Here is a 19,398-nt window from a genome sequence, read left to right on the forward strand (position 1 = left end):
GTACATGTGCTGAGGAGTGCTTTACTTCCAATTATGTGGTCAATTTTGGAATAAGTGTGATGTGGTGCTGAGAAGAATGTATATTCTGTTGATTTGGGGTGGAGAGTTCTGTAGATGTCTATTAGGTCCACTTGGCGCAGAGTTGAGTTCAATTCCTGGATATCCTTGTTAACTTTCTGTCTCGTTGATCTGTCTAATGTTGACAGTGGGGTGTTGAAGTCTCCCATTATTATTGTATGGGGGTCTAAGTCTCTTTGTAAGTCTCTAAGGATTTGCTTTATGAATCTGGGTGCTCCTATATTAGGTGCATATATATTTAGGATAGTTAGCTCTTCCTGTTGAATTGATCCCTTTACTATTATGTAATGGCCTTTTTTGTCTCTTTTGATCTTTGATGGTTTCAAGTCTATTTTATTAGAGAATAGGATTGCAACCCCTGCTTTTTTTTGTTTTCCATTTGCTTGGTAGATCTTCCTCCATCCCTTTATTTTGAGCCTATGTGTGTCTCTGCATGTGAGATGGGTCTCCTGAATACAGCAAACTGATGGGTCTTGACTCTTTGTCTAATTTGCCAGTCTGTGTCTTTTAATTGGACCATTTAGTCCATTTACATTTAAGGTTAATATTGTTATGTGTGAACTTGATCCTGTGATTATGATATTAGCTGGTTATTTTGCTCCTTAGTTGATGCAGTTTCTTCCTAACATCGATGGACTTTACATTTTGGCATGCTTTTGCAATGGCTGATACCAGTTGTTCCTTTCCATGTTTAGTGCTTCCTTCAGGGTCTCTTGTAGGGCAGGCCTGGTGGTGACAAAATCCCTAAGCATTTGCTTGTCTGTAAAAGATTTTATTTCTCCTTCACTTATGAAACTTAGTTTGGCTGGATATGAAATTCTGGGTTTAAAATTCTTTTCTTTAAGAATGTTGAATATTGGCCCCGACTCTCTTCTAGCTTGTAGAGTTTCTGCCGAGAGATCTGCTGTTAGTCTGATGGGCTTCCCTTTGTGTGTAACCCGACCTTTCTCTCTGGCTGCCCTTAACATTTTTTCCTTCATTTCAACTTGAAGGAAATGAAGGAACTTGAAGGAAATGAAGTGCATCTGACAATTATGTGTCTTGGAGTTGCTCTTCTCGAGGAGTATCTTTGTGGCGTTCTCTGTATTTCCTGAATTTGAATGTTGGCCTGCCTTACTAGGTTGGGGAAGTTCTCCTGGATGATATCCTGAAGAGTGTTATCCAACTTGGTTCCATTTTCCCCCTCACTTTCAAGCACACCAATCAGATGTAGATTTGGTCTTTTCACATAATCCCATATTTCTTGGAGGCTTTGTTCATTTCTTTTTCCTCTTTTTTCTCTAGACTTCTCTTCTCGCTTAATTTCATTCATTTGATCTTCAATCATTGATACTCTTTATTCCAGTTGATCGAGTCGGTTACTGAAGCTTGTGCATTTGTCATGTAATTCTTGTGTCATGGTTTTCATCTCTCTCAGTTCGTTTATGGCCTTCTCTGCATTGTTTATTCTAGTTATCCATTCTTCCATTCTTTTTTCCAGATTTTTAGTTTCTTTGTGCTGGGTACGTAGTTCCTCCTTTAGCTCTGAGAAGTTTGATCAATCGAAGCCTTCTTCTCTCAACTCGTCAAAGTCATTCTCCGTCCAGCTTTGATCCATTGCTGGTGATGAGCTGCATTCCTTTAGAGGGGGACATGCACTCTGATTTTTTGAATTTCCAGCCTTTCTGCCTTGCTTTTCCCTCATCTTTGTGGTTTTATCTGCCTTTGGTCTTTGATGATGGTGACGTACTGATGGGGTTTTGGTGTGGGTGTCCTTTCTGTTTGTTAGTTTTCCTTCTAACAGTCAGGACCCTCAGCTGCAGGTCTGTTGGTGTTTGCTTGAGGTCCACTCCAGACGCTGTTTGCCTGAGTATCAGCAGTGGAGGCTGCAGAAGATAGAATATTGCTGAACAGCAAGTGTTGCTGTCTGATTCTTGCTCTGGAAACTTCGTCTCAGAGGTGTGCCCAGCCATGTGAGGTGTGAAGTGTCAGTCTGCACCTAGTGGGGGATGTCTCTCAGTTAAGTTACTCAAGGGTCAGGGATCCACTTGAGCATGCAGTCTGTCCATTCTCAGATCTCAGCCTCTGTGCTGGGAGACCCACTGCTCTCTTCAAAGCTGTCAGACAGGGTCATTTACATCTGCAGAGGTTTCTGCTGCTTTTTGTTTAGCTATGCCCTGTCCCCAGAGGTGGAGTCTACAGAGGCAGGCAGGCCTCCTTGAACTGTGGTGGGCAGTTCGAGATTCCCAGTGGCTTTGTTTACCTACTTAAGCCTCAGCAATGGTGGGCGCCCCTCCCCCAGCCTTGCTGTCACCTTGCAGTTAGATCTCAGACTGCTGTGTTAGCAATGAGGGAGGCTCCGTGGGCGTGGGACCCTCCAGGCCAGGTGTGGGATATAATCTGGTGTGCCGTTTGCTAAGACCCTTGGTAAAGTGCAGTATTAGGGTGGGAGTTACCCGATTTTCCAGGTGTTGTGTGTCTCAGTTTCCCTTGGCTAGGAGAAGGGATTCCCTTCCCCCTTGCACTTCCCAGGTGAGGTGATGCCTCACCCTGCTTCAGCTCTCACTGGTTGGGCTGCACCAACTGACCAGCACTGATTGGCACTCCCCAGTGAGATGAACCCGGTACCTCAGTTGAAAATGCAGAAATCACCCATCTTCTGTGTGGCTCGTGCTAGGAGCTGGAGGCTGGAGCTGTTCCTATTTGGCCATCTTGCTCAGGATCCAACCGATGTTTCTCTTTCATAGATTTCTTTTCTTATTTGTAGATACAATATCTCAGTATCATCCCTTTTCATGAAGAATATTAAGGTGTTTATTTTTAAGGTTTTCTTCTCCTATGTTTTCTCTTATTTCCTTTGAGTTATTTTTTTCTGCGTGTTTTGGTCTCCATTTTTCATGATAAATTACTATTGCTATAGAGTTCTTATCTTCTTTGTTTCTGTTAGATTATGACTTCACAAATATCCTTCATTCATTTCAGTGTGTCTCTGGGTTGTCTGTTTAAAAGTGGACACTAAAAAGTTCATGGCAGGATTTTGTGTGTTATTGGGAATTGTCAACTGTGAACTTCTGTGTACTGCAATTGGCTGAGATGTTTTTATTAGAAATCCTAACATCTGTATCTCTAGGTTTTTCCTCTTGGGCTTCTCATAGGAGGATCTTCTGTTGACTTGTCTTGAGGTTTAAGACCTGTCTGGCAGTATGCTGAGAGTTGTGTCAAGGAAGAGGTCCATGGGTCTCAGCATTGAGTGTAATCCTTATTCAATCTTTGTTTTTAGAAAGATACTCTTTCATTTCACTATACCTGATCCCCTCTGTTTACCTTCTCCTTAGAATAAACCTCTCTGACCAGATGCAGTGGCTCACACCTGTAACCCCAACACTTCAGCAGGCCAATGCAGGAGGATCGTTGCTTGAGTCCAGGAGTTTGAGTTTGAGAACAGCCTGGACAACACAGTAAGAGTCTGTCTCTACAAAAAAATAAAAAATTAGATGAGTAAGGTGGTGCATGTCTGTAGTCCTAGCTACCTGGAGGCTGAGGCAGGAAAATCACTTGTATCCAGGAGGTTAAGGCTGCAGTGGGCCATCATCGTGCCACTGCACTCCAGCCTGGGCAACAGAGGGAGACCCTGTCTCAAAAATAAAAAATAAAAAATGAAAAAATAAAGATAATAAACCTGTCATCTCCTGCCAATTCTAGACAGTAGACAGTGTCTGGCAATGGGAAGTTGGGAGGGGATGTGTTATTGATTGAGCTGATTCTTAAACAAATTTCCACTTAACCCTCCATTTTGATACTGTCTTCACTACACGCAAAAATAACTTGAGTCTGTTGGGGGTATTTCAGTAAGCTCCTTTCTCAGATCTACTTGATCAATTGTTTATCGCTTGATAAAATCCTTCTGCATTCTTTTTTGGTTTGTGTGTGTGTGTGTGTGTGTGTGTGTGTGTGTGTGTGTGTGTGTTTTAGCTGAAACAACCAAAAATAAATGTGTATGTTCAGTCCCTCGGTACTCTTAGGTCCTTTGTCTTCTAATATCCACACAATGTCCCATATGAACACTGATCAAAGACGTTTGGATCACTTGCCTCAGCTCCTCAACTTGGCTCTAATCCTGTGAGGTTGGTTCTCTTGAGAGTCTGGGTCATCTGCTTTTCCTTGTGAAAGGCAAACTGTGACTATATGATTGACAGCTACATAACAATCATGCAAATGGCAGTTCCCCAAAGAAAGAAATGCAGTGCCAACAAATTGGCAGCAACTGTCCCAGACACAGGGCAGCTTTGTCCTCCAAAAGGTGCTGATCTCGAGGACGCATGGATTATCCTTGGTTGCTTTGTATTCAAAAACTGTTGGCATCATCTCAGAAACACTAGTTATCCAAGCAGAAAGCACCTCCCTTGGTGTTTTTCTCCATTGTAAGCCTCAGCAACATCTGTTCACACTTAGCGCTCCTGAATCCATTTATTAATGCAGATGCCCATTGAAGTGCAAGGACAGCAAAGGCTTCCTGGAGAAATCCCATACCCTGGGGAGGAAAAAGGAAGCCATGACAAGCAGGCTCTCCCAGAACTGTGGGCCTGGGACTTTGGGAGTGCATGTGGCATGGACAGGGCATACACAGTGTCCTTCCTTTATTTGGATGACTAGCAGAAAAGGTGTGACGTTTGTTTTCCTACTTTAACTGCTGAAGTCCTAAAGGAAAGAAATCTAAAGTAGAAAATGTAAATAATCTGCATTAGTTGTTTGAATAAATTTTTTTTTTTTTTTTTTTTTTTTTTTTTTTTTTTTTTTTTAGCTAGAGTCTGGCTCTGTCACCCACGTTGGAGGGCAGTGGTGCGATCTCAGCTCACTGCCACCTCTGCCTCCTGGGTTCAAGCAATTCTCCTGCCTCCTGTCTCAGCCTCCCAAGTAGCTGGGATTACGGGTGTGCACTACCATACCTGGCTAATTTTTGTATGTTTGGTGGAGATAGGGTTTCACCATGTTGGCCAGGCTGGTCTCGAATTCCTGACCTCAGGTGATCCACCCACCTCGGCCTCCCAAGTGCTAGGATTACAGGTGTGAGCCACCGTGCCCAGCTGGGTTGATGTTCTTTATTCCTGTAAGCATTTTGTGTTAGTTTCTGAAACATAATGTCTGGGGCATTCAAAGAAAGAATGTCATCCTTCTTAAAGGTTTAAATTCTAAGCTAAGAAAACCTTTTGTTTCCTTTTGAGACCTCTGGCCACCCATGCCACAATGATGCAGTCTCGAAGACAATGGTTTTGAAGGACATTCTTAATGGCAAACTTTAAATGAAGTCCATCATTGGCAGCTCGATGACAATGCCTATATGTTATGTCCTTTTCCTACTTAACAAGAACAAAAGGCCACAGCCAGAACAATTAGTCATATAGGAGGGATGAGATGACATTTTCACTCCCAAACTTTTCTGGTATAAAAGGGCCACCCAGTGAGGGTCTGACAGTAAGTGTGAGAAAATTGGCAATAAAATCACCTATCTGCACAGATTTTCGGAAGTCCAAAATGATTAGGTAAAAGGCTACGTTTTTCTGCAAAGAAAAATGTTGAATTTTTATATGCTGTTTTACTTATTTTTGCCTACATGAGACTAAATTTTGATTGTGATTTTTTCTACTTTGCAGCTCATTAAAACTCAGTCTCATCCTAGTTCTGTCGCTGTCCACAATGCATGTGTTTTGGTGTTATCCAGTTCCATCTTCTAAGGTAAGGATTTGCCTCCATTTTAGATACTTAAATAGATAACTAGAATGGTAAAGTATGTAAATTCCAAATACTTGCAAGGAACATGTGACAGAAAAGTAATTTCCTTTATTATTAGTGTTCTCAATGGGAAAAAGTCAGCAGATTGGTGATGTTAGTAAAAGAAAATATTTGTGTGACAAGTAATACTGGACTATATTCAAATTTTTTTGAATTATTTAGGGTTTGCTCCTGCAAAGGGAAATATTCATTTCAATCTAAAATAATGTGTTTTTTTGGCCAATGGCAATTTATTTATTCCACTTGCATTCATTCATAATCAAAGTGAACACTTAACTGTGGAAACTATATTAAAAATAAAGTGGTCATTTTTCAAAAACAGTTGAATTTTTTTCAGATGCAGAATATAGATAAAATCTTAGATCTAAATAAAATATCACATAAAATATTAATTCATATATTTATTGGAGAATATTGATTGAGCTCCTATGTTCATTGAACTGTTCAAGACATTCAGAAAATAAATATCTTTCTTTGGAATATTTAATACTATTTCTACATCATATTTCAGTTGTTTTTATGTCAATATTTTGTTTACAATTTTAAAATACCTTTTGTCATTGACGGCATTTTGAACTTTAACTTTTTTTCACTAAAAATCTGTCACATTATAATTACTGAAATCAATGTGATTTATGAAACTACTTTTAGGATAAAAGGATGTCACATAAATCCTAAATGATAAAAGTATGTCCAAACATAATGATTTAGTTATTTATGTTATTGGCCTTTTCACTAATCTTTGCATCTGTCATTTTTCTATTTCTTGTTTACTTAATATAGCTTCCTTTTTTTGGTTTTACTCCTATGAGCATTCAACACGAATTTAGTCATCAATTCTTTAAGACACCACATTGATCAAGCTGATGAGTCACAATCCATAAATTGGTATATTTTCTCAAGTGTCTTCCTAATTACTTTTTGTTCTTTCCCCAAAGGTTTACTCATGACGTTTCTGTTGAATAACAGACTCTTCTCTGTAGCTTTTTAAAAAGAATTTAAGAATGTACTTTGTTCTAAAATACTTATGAGACTTCCTTGTCCATAAATGAAATGTTTCTCCTTTCGTTGCATTTTCCTTATTTCTATTTTTGCATGTGACAGTTTTGTTCCTGTTATTACCTAGTCCTGTAGTGAGAGTGTGGATGCTATTCATGCTAATTTGATTGCTTAGGGTGAATGATTATGAGGGCAGAAGACGCATAGTCTTTTATAGTATTTGTTGCGAACGTCACTGAGTCCATTAACCAGGCAAATATACAACCTTATTATGTTAATGAGTCCGCCCTGGCAAGGGCTGCCTTCAATGACCAGCAAAGTGCATCAGTGTCTTTTTAGGGATGTTTCAGGAATCTCATAACCAGAACTGATACATTCCTTTTGCAGTATAAAGGTGGCATCATGAGTATTTCTGGAAAGAACTGGCTTGCTTCCCTTCCTGCAATGACTCAGAGGCCCCTCCCTGCTGGGGATTTTAAATAGAAGGCATTCTATCTACCATGTTTAGATTTCCTCCGTTAACACACGGAAAAACACATAGCAGTTGTCCGACTAAGAGTGTTTGATTGGTTTTCTCATGACCAGTATTTTGGAAACTCTCTGACCAAACTCTCTGAGATGAAAAAGGGAGAAAAAAACCCCAATTTCTTTTTTCCCCAGAGGCCAGTGAGAGTGATTTGTCTGGGATGCACTGAATCTTCAGTAAACCACCCACTCGTGGGTGAAGAATTACAGGGAACGTTTTATGCCCTCTGGCCCCATTTCAACTTCCAAATACAGGAACCTGAGACCACACTTGTTTTCCTGCACCTAGATAGAAAAAAAATGTCTGAGTTTTGCATTTTAGTACGTCTCTTTGTTGATAATAAAAGCACTCACTTTCCTTTTCCTCTTGTAGTTCTAGTCTAGTTGAGAAACCTAAACTTGGAGTCAGATGCTTTGAAAATAACAGTATCTACTTCACAGAGCTTTGTTCAGGAGTAGGACAAGAGGATGCCCATAACGCAAGCAGCATACAGATCATGGATAAATCTGTGTTTTGCCTTATTGGTGAAATTTGTATTAGCCTCTTATCAGTGTGTTATAATTCTTCTGAAACCATGCACGAGGGAAAACATGACAAGTGTTGATGATTCGTACGCAAACCCTGGGGCAGAGCTACCTCTTGGAATCCCAGCCCTGCGACACAGGGCATGCACCTTTGGTCTTGTACTTAGTTTGTTTTCTGCAAAATATGGGGTTGAACTTCAGGTTCCTGAAGGCCAGTTTGAACTCTAAGATGGCAGATCTATTTCTTCCACCACTAAGTGCCCTACACTCTCCTACACTATCCAGGCCTCGAGCCACTGATGAGGACCTGAACTGAAGTCAGAAGTTGAAGATGCCGTTGTTCAAGTAGGAAGACATCCTTATGGGGAACCTTGGCAAATGGCCCAAGACAGGCCCCAGGAGAAAGGTGGTTCTGATTGACACCTACAGTTTGATCCTCATGGATTGTTTTTCTAAGGCAATTTTAAAAATGATTCCCAGGGCTAATTAGTGCTGCTTGAAATATTCTTTATAAAATAACAGCAACAAGATGACTTATGTGTAGTGCCTGATGTAAATACAGAATAGCAGCAAGTATATAAGCAGTGTAAAAATTAGACAAGTAGGTAGATCACGCCAAATAATATTTTGTATCTAGATAAAGTAGCTTATTGTTTTAGCAAAACTTCTGCCTTTAAGATGATGGATGTATTGGATTTATCGCCATAAGGTTTTGAAAGTTGTTACTGTTGAAATACACTTTTAACCCTAAGGCTGTATTCTCTTTCTCCTCCCCCATCTGAATTGCCAGGTGTCTGGAAAATCTGATTACTTTCTCATTCTGCTGAACAGCTGCCCAACCAGATTGGACAGGAGCAAAGAACTAGATTTTCTAAAGCCAATTTTGGAGAAGATGTTTGTGAAAAGGTCCTTTCGCAATGGAGTTGGCACAGGGATGAAAAATACTTCCTTTCGAAGAGCAAAATCATGACTAAGTGTGCAAAGGACTCCGGGAATTAATCTCAAATTGTAGAGTGTGACTGACATGCTCAAAGTCCATCGTCTCCTTATCATTGAGTGTTGGCATGCTCTTGATTCTCAAATATTTTTCCTCTCCTAACTGGTACAGAGTAAATTGTGTAAAAAAAAAAAAAAAAAAAAAAAAAGTAAACCTGTCTCAAACTTCCACTTGTGAGAGAAAAAACGATTTATGTGGTCCATTAGTGACTTTTTCCCGAATGAGATGGACACTTTTGCTTTGGTTTTAACTTGGCCAGAATGCATGAGCATGTTGACAGTCATCACAATTGTATGATTTTTTTTCCTGCCTATAATATCATAACATGAATACTGCGATATTTGTTTTTCTTTTTAATACCATTTTCTCAAATGACTTAACAGGCCCAATTCTGGGGGGGGGGGGGGCGATGTGCTATTTCTGTTTCTAAGGGGCTTGTGAAGTTAACCAACATTAAGGTGAATGGTACAGCTGTATCCATCAATCAATTAATTGAAACCAAGAACAAACATTGCCAGAGCCCTCTAGATGTCATTCTTGTCTCCCTTTTCCTATTCCAAATATACTTAGCTATAGGGTGTTGTTTTGTTGTCTTGTCTTGGAAATTTGTTGCCTTTTAAAATCTTTAAACACAGAAATGCTGCCAGTAACAACAACAACAGAGACTGACAGTGCCCTGTGTTATCGGGGCAGCTGTTTGGAAATCTATTCCCCAAACTGTGCTGATTAACACCCTCTCCTTTCCCCCATTCTTCCAGGAAAGACCCCCGACTTTTTGCATTGAAACTCCTGACACTGCTTTTTAAAAAGGGTAACACGACATTGGTTGACATGTTATTTCAAATGCATAACTTTAATATATATCTGTTCACTCATATTGGATTCTGTAGCACACTAAGGGTGTTCGCTGTAAGCCACGCACAGCTCCTAGACTGGGGGCAGCGGAAGCCTCAGGATGACCTGTCCTTAGTCATCAGCTTTGGATAGAAACACAGTCTTCAGAAAACAGTACTCACAGTGAGCTGGTCTCACGGTAACTAGCTAGGTCCACACAACCAAATCGGTTTCTACACAAAGCAGTCTTTACACTTGCCGTATTGTTGGTGATGTGCCAAGTGCCCACTGAAAGAAACAGAGGCCCCTAAAGGTCTTCTGTGGTTTGTTGCTGACTTCTATGAAAACAAGTGGTTTCACGGTTGTGGGGTGTGCTTATTTTACTCTTATTATACAGATTCGTCCTAAGTATTGGGGGATGAAGTAACACAGATCATGCAAATGCAAGTTATAGGAAGGAGCATTTATTTTAAGGATCAGAGAACTTCAGGGAAACACATTTTGGGAAGCACAGAGGAGCTTGGTAGAAGTAGAAGCCATCAGGCAGCAACCCTGCCCTCCGGGGTCCCTTGCGCCCTTCTAGCTGCGTTTTCTTCCCTGCAAACCGGATGGTCTGCAAGACCTTTGTTTCTGCTGTCCCATAACTTCCATCTGCCTGGGGCTTTGTGTTGCTCTATAGGGCCTCACAACATCAGGCCCAGAACCTCCCCCAGGCCAGCATCTTTGATTTCCCTTTGGGGTTAGGGATCCACTCCTGGTTCTCTCTGCAGAAGCCAGAGATACAGGCAGGGTCATGTGTCTGTGACTGCTGTATGGTCTGTGGTAGGGCAGACCCCTACGAAGGGGTATGAGAGATCAGGAAGAGGAGGACATTGCTCATTCTGCTGCATCACCCACTGTACCCTCACTGTTCCCTGGATCCAAGGCCACACACGTGGCCTTCCAGTCTGGTCCTTCTTTCAGTGGATGCTTGATGTATAGGAATGCCAGATATGCCCTTCAATAATTTTTAAACAGTCTGCTTAAACAAATCCATATTTTTTTTCTAAGATCACCTCCTTCTCCCCATCAGTGTTCCCCTAAAGACACACACACGCACAGGAACACACACCAGAAGGGGCAGCTATGGGCCGAGTTTCTAGATGCAAAGGCATGGCCTTGAGTCTTGATGCAAACGTGGACTGTGGGCATCCGCAAGGACAAACAGGTGGGGACACAGGGTGTGGGTGGTACTGGGAGAGGAAGAGCTAGCTCAGGATGGGTGTCCTCCACCTGCTCCTCTGCTGCTCCCTCATCTGTTCATGGGCCTGGTCCTTTCTCAGTCACAGTCACATTAGCAGTGGCCCTGGCATCTTCCCCTACCAGCAGCCACATGAGAGGTCATACCAGCCCACTGCCATCCCTTCAGTGGCACCGTGGCCCCTGTCTCTGTTCCCAGGGGCAGATGGGAGACTTCTGTGCAAGTGTTGAAATGAGAGATCAGCCCAGCAGTGCTCCAGGTCTTGGTGTAGGATCTGGAGGCATTTCCCTTATCAATTAATGACATCCAATTGCCTTCCTGCTTGGTGGCCACACAAGTGGCTGAAGTCATTGAGATTTTAAAGAAATATTTGAAATCAGAAACAAGCAAAACCCTTCAAAGTGGATGTACCTTTAATTCTTTTTTAACCCCCAAAAATCAGTCCATTTCCCACTACTCCCTATGTATGTGGACACAGATGCAGTGAAGTCCTCAGGCAATCCTTGTGTCCTGCCACTATGGCCTCTGCCACTATGTTTTCTGCCATTTACTGCCACTATGGCCTCTGCCTTTGTTCCTATGAGGTGGCTTTAAACATCTAAGCCATCAGCCAGTGGCAGCACCACTCTCCTTACCCTCGGCCCCGAAACTGGAGTTCTCTCGGAGCATCTGCAAATGCGGCAAAGGGCTCTGCAGCACCGTGAGGTTTCAAGGGTAACATGCACAGTGCTTCCAATAAAGTGTGCAAAATATGACAGAAGTTTGTCAGGGAAATTGGCGTTTCTTATCTGCCTAACGTTATTGGCAGGGAAGCTAATTAGATAGGCTGATAGGCGTTATTTACTCCTGTGGAGTAGAACGCGAGTTACTGCATTAATAAGCTCATGGTGACTGTGGTGTCAATGAGGCATCTGGTGTACAGAAAAGATTGTTATTTCAGGAGAATCTTCCTAATTTTCTATTATTTGCATTTATATGGATTGACTGGAATAATAAAACACCAAAAACATAATTGGAAAAATTCACTTCCCACTTCTAGATCTAAGATATCATTTTAACCTCAGGGGGAAAAAGGCCTATGAAAAACTATTTGCACTCCAAAAATCATAGCAGATGAAAAGCTGGTAGGCAAGAGCATTTTCTTTCTGAAGAAAAATTGCACCTCTTGCTAAAGTTTTAGGAATAAAATGTTTAAGAGCAAGGCCTGCTCTCAAGGCTGCATTGGCAGGTAGGAGAGTGGCTTGGGGTGACAGGGGGCAGTGATGAGAGAGGGCCCTGGTGACCCTCTACCCTCCAACACCAAGGTTGCTGCTGGGGGCCTGAATTTCACTTTTAGTTCTGGATGCATCAGGCAAAGCTTTGGAAGCCCTTGGACTGCAAGCATCCCAAGGGATGAATAATCTTTTAGTCAATTTTGGCCAACTCTACCTGAATGTGATTGATCTTCATGTTCTATCTGGAGAGATTTTATTGGAAGGGAAGGAAAAGAACTCATGAGGGCCACGATACCTGGAGAGAGCGAATGCTGGTGTGGAGGAGGAGAGTGCAAAGGGAAGCTTAGGAGGCAAGATACCAAAGGCACCCGGGCCACATGAACTGTACTTGAATCCTGAGGTCCTTGTTCACTCAGTGGTGCCACCTTGCTCAAGCTTCTGGAATCCTTTTGAGCCCAAGTGTCATCATCCATAAAATGGAGCCAGTATTACTTACATTAGAAGATTTTTCATTTATTAATTAATTTATTTGTTTGACAAATATTTATTGAGAACCTTCTGTGTTCTCGGTACTAGGAATGCAGCAGTGAAGAAAATAGAGCCCAATTATTGGGTTGGGATGGGTGATGGAGTTAGAGAAAATAAGTATATATTTAATATATAATCCTATATATGCATGTATATATAAGTGTGTGAATGTACATAGTATTTCGGATGGTGATAAGGAGAAACAGTAAGGAAGGGGGAGCTGGAGTATTGTGAGGTGGAGATGGGGATGCGATTTCTGATTCAGCAGTCAGTTAAGGGATCTCTGAGAATTGCGAGAATCCCAGTTTCCTGGCTTGCAGTGAGCAGGGTGAGGGTGGAGAGAGATGGCACCTTACAGGTAGGAGGGCTTCTGTGTGGCCTTGCAGGACTTTTATTTTTCCTCTGAGTGACAGAGGAAACCACTGGAGGGTTTTTAAGCAAAGAAATGACATCATCGAATGTATTTTTGGTTTTCGTAAATTCCTAAGAATGAAAAATACGCACCTAGCAGGTTTCAATAAAAGTAGGAGAAATTCGTTGTGTGAATGACATCCGGCAACATGGATTCCCTCCTTCCTTACCTGCTTTGCAATTCTGCCCTGAGAAGTAATTAAGCCGCGATGTGAAGCCCTGGATTGGGCCAGGACCCTGGGACTGGAACGCGGCTGCTCTCCAAGGTGCTGAGGGGATTTGGGGCAGTAGAGCAGATTCCTGGCCCATCGTCTGAAACTGGTCTTGAGGCTAGAATGCCATGCCCCTGGATTATTTTTCATGTGTGAATGAGGAACATTTTGTTCTCACAAGTATCTACTGAGATTGTCATAGAAATATCCCCCATTATTTTTTGGAGGGATGCATGTTGTGATGGTTAATACTGAGTGTCAACTTGATTGGATTGAAGGATACAAAGTATTGACCCTGGGTGTGTCTGTGAGGGTGTTGCCAAAGGAGTTTAACATTTCAGTGGGCTGGCAAAGGCTGCCCACCCTTAACCTGGGTGGGCACCATCTGGTCAGATGCCAGCACAACTAGAATATAAAGCAGGGAGAAAAATGTGAAGGAGAGACTGGCCTGGCCTCCCAGACTACATCTGTTTCCTGTGCTGGATGCTTCCTGCCCTTGAACATCAGACTCTTCAGTTTCGGGACTTGGACTGGCTCTCTTTACTCCTTAGCTTGTAGAGAGCCTGTTGTGGGACCTTGTTGTCGTGTGAGTTAATACTTAATAAATTCCATACATATATTAGTTCTGTCCCTCTAGAGAACCTTGACTAATACACATGAGTATGGGTGGAAAGTCTGTGGGTTAAGGCTCAAGCAAAGAAATAAAATAATATAAAATAATTAGGATTTCTACTCTTGCACCTGAATTTTTAGGGTGCTCCTCTCTTTTTTTTCTGTTGGTTATTTATTTCTAATGCTAAATCCTTAAAAAACAAACAAAGAGGTCTGCTATAAAATTTCTACTGCAAACATTCATCCCATTCATCTTTGAGTACTTGCAGTAAGAGATCAACATTTTAGGGAAGGGAAATCTGAAAACAATTCGATTTCATCTCCCACATGCAGTAAGGCTGAGAATATGGCAATTTGATATAAAAGGCCTGTTCCTACACTCAATATTCTCATCTCTCCTTTTGTCCCATCAGAAAATAATAGTGAGGGTCCAGGAGCCTCCCTTCCACTCTTTCCCTCCTGAACTCCTTGTTGTTAATGTTCAGACACACTCACATGGTGAGGAAAGAGGCAGGCTTCTCTGTTGGTGGAAGATTTTGGCTTGACTTCTCCTTTATGGGGTAAAGATGGTCTTTTGGTTGACCGTGATGGCTCTCTCAGGGCTGTCTGGGATGGAATCTCACCTGTGTTTCTCCTCTTCATGTGGGCTGTGCACACTTTCAACTTCCTCCAGTGACACCTTCCCCCAAGCCAGGTGTGCAGGTTTTCTGAGCAGCTGACCCCACCAGCTTAGTGTTTGTCCCCAGCTTGCAAGGTCATTCTCATGCTTGCCTTACACAAAGGGAGATGAAAGGCAAGATGCCTCTCCTGGAGTGCAAACCATGGTGGTGCCACAGATGCAGCCCTTGCAGCCCAAACATCCTTCTCCAGAATAATAAAGACCAAGAGTGGGTCCTGCAGGATCATTCCATCTGCTGGGCCTTGCGCCTATGAGCTCCATCTTGCACTGTGCATTGTTTAGTGTGTCTGAGCCTCTGGCTGGCACCTACCTGGCTGACATCTGCCTATCAAGTTTTAAATCCAGCTAATGCCCTTTATGGAGAAACTTTGCCAAGGAATCTAACCCAAGGAGACAAGTGAGACTCAACATGTGGTTACCAACTGGCTCCTCCTCAATGTTCACCTAATTTCCACTTGACAGGACTGAAGTTGCTGCCAAGTGCTTTCCATATAGTGTCACATTTGCCCCTCCACAGCCATGTGAGGGGCACTGGGGTGTTCTTAGTCTTGTGTGCAGACAAGGAAACTAAAGCTTAGACAGATGCAGTGATTTTCTTGAGGTCACATATCTGGTAAGTGGCAGGTCTGCCTGGCTTCAAAGCTGGTGCTCTGTGATCTGTGATGTCCAACTACCCACAGTATAATCTCAAGGCTAGTTGGGGGGAAAATTTGCTTCCAAGCTCATGTGATTGTTGGCAGAACTCATTTCTCTGTGGCTGAAAGCCTGAGTGCCTCAGTTTTTTTGCTGGCTATTGGCAGGAGGCCACCTCAGTTCCTAGAGGTTGCCATCAGTTCTTTGCCACATAGGTACCCACTGTGACTGCTAGCTTCACCAACACCATCATGAGGGAGAATCTTCTAGCAAGAGGGGTGCTGTAATCTTAGATAACATCATCATGAATGTGACATCTCATCACCTTTACTGTATTCTAACGGCTAAAATCAAGTCACTAGTCCTGCCCACACTCAAGGGGAGGAACTTAAACAAGGGAATGGACACGGGGACACAAAGACCATGGGGGACACTGTGGAGTCTGTCCAGCACTGACATTAAGAGTGGCCACCTCAGCTATGGGAGAAGACCATCCCATGCTGGAACAGAGCCCTAAGAAGTGAGATCCATACCAAATTTGACTAGTACGTGAGCAACACCTACAAAAAAGAATCTGTTAAGTGTTAAACCACAAGTATATGTGTTATATTAGTCCGTTATCACACTGCTAATAAAGACATACCTGAGTCTGGGTAATTCATAAAGGTAAGAGGGTTAATTGACTCACAGTTTAGCATGGCTGGGGAGGCCTTAAGAAACTTACAATTATGGCAGAAGGGGAAGCAAACATGTCCTTCTTCACAGGGCAGCAGGAAGGAGAATGAATGCACAATGAAGGGGGAAGACCCTTATAAAACTGTCAGATCTCGTGAGAACTAACTCACTATCTTGAGAATAGGATGGGAAAAACCGCTCCCATGAATAAATTATCTCCCACCAGATCCCTCCCACAACAGATGGGAATTATGGGAGCTACAATTCAAGATGAGATTTGGGTGGGGACACGGACAAACCATATCACACATGTAAGCAAGCTTCTCCTTCATAGGGCTTGTCTGTGTCCCTGCGTGCTATAGAACACCTTGAGGCTCAGACTTAGATTCTTTTAGGGCCTAAACTCATATAAATAATTGTGCTATTGTAGTCCTACTATGTGCCAGTCACTGGTTGAAGAGTTTACACATGGTTTCATTCAATTTCCATAACAACTCTAAAAATACAACAAAATACCTTTTAGGTAGATACTCTTATTAGCCCCATTTCACAGATAAGCCACTAGGTACAAAGAGGTTAAGTTCTCTGCCCAAGGTCATGTAGCTTGTGAGCAGTAAAGCCACGTTGGGAACCCAAGCAGTCTGACTCCAGTATATGAATGTGTCCCCAGCCCAGTGTCTGAAGCCTTTATCTTACTTGAGTGTCCCAACGTTTTTGAATGGCACAGGTTGGTTAAGAAAAGCTGGCTGCATTTGATTACAGGAGAGACAGGGTGCAGAGTAAGTAAACAGAAATGGCAGAAAGGACACAGTGAGGGGAAACCAAGATGTCTTAGGAATTTTCAAGATATATTTCCTGTGGTGAAATGTATTCCCATAGGAAAGAACAAAGGAGCAATTAGAAAATGACTGGACGCAGTTCAAACAGAAAATTATGAAATTATAAAGAAGCTGATCTTGCACTTGGTAAACACTGATATAACATTGTAAGGTAACTCTTCTGTAAAGAATGGATCTGCGGTGTCTTGTCATCTACAACAGTAAATGCACTAAAAGTTTTACTGGAAAAGACAGCCTGCGGGGGGTTTGTAACTCTTGTTCCCCTGTCCATGATGGGACTCCATGCATCCTTGGGCAATCAGGTTAGTACTCATCAAAGTGAATTACGGTCACTGCCAAAGGATGACACTAGCTAGAATCCTGCTTCCTGCAACCGTGATGGAAACTCTCAGGTATATAAAAGAATTATGGGTTAAGATTCCTTTATAGTCTTTAAGAAGCAAGATCTGCAGCTCAGAGCTGGTGCATTGCGTTCTCTTCCAGACTTCTCTGGGATTTGGTAACCCAGGCCGGATGTGTGGTCAAATCATTTTACAGGGTCTACATTTCCTGGGATTTATAAGCACTGGCTTTACAGTCAGACATACCTGCGCTCAAATGGCATACCACTTAACAAGGTCCATGACTGTGGCCATGTTCTTGGACCTCTCCAAGCCTCAGTTTCCTCATCTGTAAAATGGAACTCAGTGATATCCCAATGGGGCTGTAGTGAGATATAAGAGAAATAGTACATGTTATGCACTCAACCCAGTGCTTGATCCCATGTGAGTGCTCCATAAATGGCAGCCAGAGTCACAGCAGGGGTGTTATGAACATTCCAGTTTAATGCTGAACCGAAAGTTGGCTATATAACTCATACTTATAAATTAAATCAGTTAAGAATAGAGGCAGATAATACTTGCTGATAATGGAAATATAGATTAGATATTATTCTGAGTATACTGCTAAGCCAATATAGATGCTGGTATGGCTGAGTCCCAAGGGAAAAATTCTATATTTTTTAGAAATGATGTGGCCAATAGTGTAAATTAATTGCAGCACACTGAGAGATGAATATACAAACGGGCAATGGTCAGACCATGCAAAACGATGCAAACCCACAAGGCTGCAGCAGCCAGTTCAGGAAGCCAATCGCTGCAGTAATGGGCTCAGAACAGCCAGGACACGGTCAATGACTGCCAGCATTCCCAATTCCCTCCCCCTGCCCCCAACTTCTAACTCAGAACCAGCAGAAAAAGCCAAATATGTTCTCCAACCAATTATATACGATGTCTTACTTCATATTACTCCACCTGCAGTTTCCCCACACCAATACCCTGCCAGTATATCACACTGGAAGCCATTCCGTTTTTCACTACGAAACTTTCCACCTCCCCTGCTTGCCTTCAAATCTCTGCCAAACGCAAGTGATGATGCCTGACCCTTGCCATAGAAGTTCTGAATGCATAGCCTCTCTTTGTCCTAATTTGGGTGCTCTTTAGTTGTGGAACACTAATATGGTAAAAGTGGCACACAGCAAGACCAACGTCACAGGAACTCTCCAGTGAAAGTCACAATCTTTTAGTATAAAAAGATTAAGTAGTGTTTTTCTTAAATAAAGGCAGTTGTATTAATGACTCTTACTGTAAATTTAAAAGTCAGACAGTTAGAAAATTTACACTAAGAAAGGACAAAGAAGTAAAAATGTAACCCCTATCTCTCTCCCCATGGAGAACCATCCTCATGCGTTCAGATACCTTTGTGATGTGGGTGGGAGTATGCGTGTGTGCACACACACACATACTTTTTAATACATAAACGTGATTATAAAATTCTCATTCTGAAATCCAAAATATTGATGGATATCTTTCCAGGTCAAAGAATGCTGAAATACAGCATTGTGCTGAACATCTGTATGATATTCAGTTGAATGGATATATCATACTTAACTAAGCTATCCTCTATTAATGGACATTTAGATTATTCACAGCACTGTGCTAATGGGAAGATTGCTACAAATGTATACTACTACACATCTGTCCTCTGGTTTTATAATGATAGAATGCTAGAAGTGGGAAAGCTGGTCAACAATTATACACATTTACAATCTCAACACTTACTGTAACTTGCCCCCCAGAACGGTCATATCACTATAGGAACACTGAACATTGTCTACCTTTTTCAATTTTGCCAGTAGGTTAAGTAAAAAGCAATATCACATTCTTGTTTGAATATGCACTTTTTCATGATGAGTAAGAACAAACATTTGTACACACACACACATGCACATTTGGAATTCTTTTATAAATTGCTTTTTCATATATTTGGTCCATTTTTCAGCTGGGTACCTTTTCTTACTGATGTTAAAGCTTCCTGATGTAATTGGATATTAGCATTTTTGTCACATTGGTAATTATATCTTGCATTGTTTGTGTTTGCCTTGCAAATATCTTTCTTTTTTCTCCTTTACAGTTTCTGGTTATTGGGTCATGGGAAAGAAAATATGTTCCCATTTGAAGATAATAAAAGGTTTTAAGGTTTTATTTAAATCTCTGTTCCAGGACAGTATCACTTATTGGGTGAGATTATATCAAGCGCGTTTCATATATTAATCCTTTTTGGATATTTCGAGCGTCCTTCTGCAGACTT

The 19,398-nt window shown here is 41.9% G+C and overlaps 2 protein-coding genes across 2 annotated transcripts in view; both read left to right on the forward strand.

Annotated features, from left to right (window-relative positions):
* Positions 1 to 19,398, forward strand: part of LOC126962584 (peptidyl-prolyl cis-trans isomerase A-like) — an 890,552-nt gene that overhangs the window by 123,572 nt on the left and 747,582 nt on the right. The window lies entirely within an intron of this gene.
* On the forward strand, positions 5,530 to 9,768 carry NPS (neuropeptide S). Its single transcript, XM_050803810.1, has 3 exons — positions 5,530 to 5,597; positions 5,709 to 5,790; positions 8,687 to 9,768. Exons 1-3 carry the CDS (start codon positions 5,590 to 5,592, stop codon positions 8,864 to 8,866), a joined length of 270 nt encoding a protein of 89 aa, XP_050659767.1. The 5' UTR covers positions 5,530 to 5,589; the 3' UTR covers positions 8,867 to 9,768.

This window comes from Macaca thibetana, chromosome 9 (genome assembly GCF_024542745.1).
Source record: "Macaca thibetana thibetana isolate TM-01 chromosome 9, ASM2454274v1, whole genome shotgun sequence".
NCBI classification, from domain to species: Eukaryota; Metazoa; Chordata; class Mammalia; order Primates; family Cercopithecidae; genus Macaca; species Macaca thibetana.

What these genes read in the sequence shown, in the direction of transcription:
- NPS (XM_050803810.1), top strand. An exon ending in ATCCAGTTCCATCTTCTAAG is followed by an intron (nt 5,791 to 8,686) that starts GTAAGGATTTGC and finishes CTGAATTGCCAG; the next exon opens with GTGTCTGGAAAATCTGATTA.